This window comes from Oreochromis niloticus, unplaced genomic scaffold, assembly GCF_001858045.2.
Source record: "Oreochromis niloticus isolate F11D_XX unplaced genomic scaffold, O_niloticus_UMD_NMBU tig00000852_pilon, whole genome shotgun sequence".
NCBI lineage: Eukaryota > Metazoa > Chordata > Actinopteri > Cichliformes > Cichlidae > Oreochromis > Oreochromis niloticus.
Genome location: NW_020327258.1, coordinates 118,829 through 121,026, shown reverse-complemented (window position 1 = coordinate 121,026; position 2,198 = coordinate 118,829). Strand labels below are relative to the sequence as shown.

At 46.0% G+C, this 2,198-nt stretch overlaps 1 gene segment (V, D, J or C); it reads right to left on the bottom strand.

The window, feature by feature from the left end:
• Positions 1–1,390: 1,390 nt before the first annotated feature.
• Positions 1,391–1,995, bottom strand: LOC109199896 (Ig kappa chain V region 3381-like). The segment is given in 2 exon segments: positions 1,391–1,833; positions 1,941–1,995. Coding segments are annotated over 2 exon segments (384 nt in total).
• Positions 1,996–2,198: the final 203 nt, after the last annotated feature.

Below are 2,198 nucleotides of genomic sequence, written 5' to 3'. Positions count from 1 at the left end.
AAAATGCATTGTCCTTAATCATTGAAAGTGTCCCTTTGAAAGTATTTGTTAGGTTGCAACCTTATAGTTCAGTTTGTTCCTCAGAGCTTATAGAGGGTTTGTCAAGTCAAAGCACAGATCGGATGAGGGAATGATCTGTAATGGTCTGTCAGTCAGCAAAAAGGTCCAGTGAAGTTTCACACTTAGTGTTTTTATAGTCTAGAGTGCACTCTTTGTGTCTGTTCACTGTTGCCAGTCGGGGTGACTGGTGGAATCCTACCAGGAATCAGATAAACCATTGGCCGTCTGACTGGTTGTGCAGATCTGGATCCTGGAAATCACACTGGGAGGCTCGCCATCAATTGGAATCACTGGTCTTTCCTCATGGAGCTCATAGCTCACTAAAAGACCTGACCGAGACACGTGGAACACTATTAACTTAGCCGCCACCTCTGCTGATTTCGGCAGCTCTGGCTAACATGCACTTCAGTCTTCAACAGTCTTAAACAGAGAGGACTGAACAAAAGCTAAATGTAACAGTGAGCAATGAGCACAAGCTGAATCTGGTCACAGGAGTAGCAGGGGCAGGAACAGGGCAATGAAAGCTATGGCGAACAGGAACACTGAAATAAAAGAGATAATAATCAGAGTGGTCCGCGGAGTAGTGAAGGCATTCAAGATTTCAAAGTTGAGAGGTCTTACATGGTTGCAGGTGGAGATTAGCTGGAGGAGGAGGTGAACTGGATCGGGTGAGTACAGACTGCGATGTGGGTGCGCAGGGAGGCAGACAGGTATGGATGGCGGTTTGCGTGAGTGAGCTTTCCCAGCAGCAGTAGACCAGAATCCTGAGGTATGATTATGGGGAGAGTTGGCAAGATGTATCCAGGTGCCGACTAGAGAACAGGAAAAGATAGTTAAGCAAAACACGCTGAGGAGCACAAGACAAACATGAGAGGCAGTGAACTGACTACGGTAGGCAGACAATCTGGCGAAGGTTCATTGTGAGTGCTGGTCATAAATACTGCTGGAGGAATTGCCAACAGGTGAGGAGCAGGGAGGAGCGAGGAAGGCTCCACCCTGGTGAAGAGAGCCAATGCTGTGGAAAATTGTCTGTGTCTCTGTCTACCGCTCACAGTGACTGGTGCTGGTCAAGCTGAGAGGGCAGTGGCTTTTTTCTGGTGGTTTGCACATGTGCATTGTGGATAAACCACTGGACTTTCATAGTAAATTTGTAGGAGACCAGTGTGCAAGGCAAGCTGCTGCTTACTCAGCTTTCACTGCTCTGAGATCATTTATTGAAACACAGCTAGCATCAGCAAGTAATCACAAGTTTTCTCTTTTTGAACGAAACTTGTGTTCAGGTGTAACTTAAGAATTTGTTAAACTGTGTGTGTGTATGTGTGTGTGTGTGTGTGTGTGTGTCCTCAGTGAACTGTATCAGTCTCTGCAGTATCTTCCAGCTGCAGCAGTCAGTTTAGTTTCTGTTCAGTCTGACTGAGGGAGGTTTTTGTACGACTGTTTTTCACTGTGTGAACTCATACTGACTGTTGATGTAGTGATAACTCTGACAGTAATAAACTGCTGCATCTTCAGCCTGGACTCCACTGATGGTCAGAGTGAAGTCAGAGTTTGATCCACTGCCTGTAAAACGAGCTGGAATCCCTGAATCTCGAGTGCTAGCATAGTAAATGAGACGTTTGGGAGTTTCTCCATCTTTCTGTTGGTACCAGGCTAAAAAGTGGGTGCTGCCAGAAACATGAACATTGTGACTGGTCCTACACTTGATATTCACAGATCCTCCCACAGCAGAGCTCTCTGCTCCAGGCTGAGTCACTGTGATCTGTCCTCTGGACTCTGAGGATACAGAGACAAAAACATAAAGCAGCTTCATGGTTTTGTGGGCTTCATTTCAGAGGGACAGATGTTGATAGAGGAGAGGAGTTTGATTCTCTGGACTTTACCTGTGAAGCAGCAGCAGAGGAGAGTCCAGATGAGGACGCAGATCAAAGTCATGTTATTGATGAGGAGGATTTCTGTGGCTTCTGTTGTGATGAAGGACAGCTGTCAGTCATCCAGTGTTCAACTCTCAGGACTATAAACTCTCCCAGAGCACTGGAGCATGGTGCTGCTGATGCAAAGTGCCTCTCTATGGAAATTTGTTGATTCAGTCCAGTGCATGTGTAACATAGTTAAATAAGGTTCAAGATAAATCCCGCTAA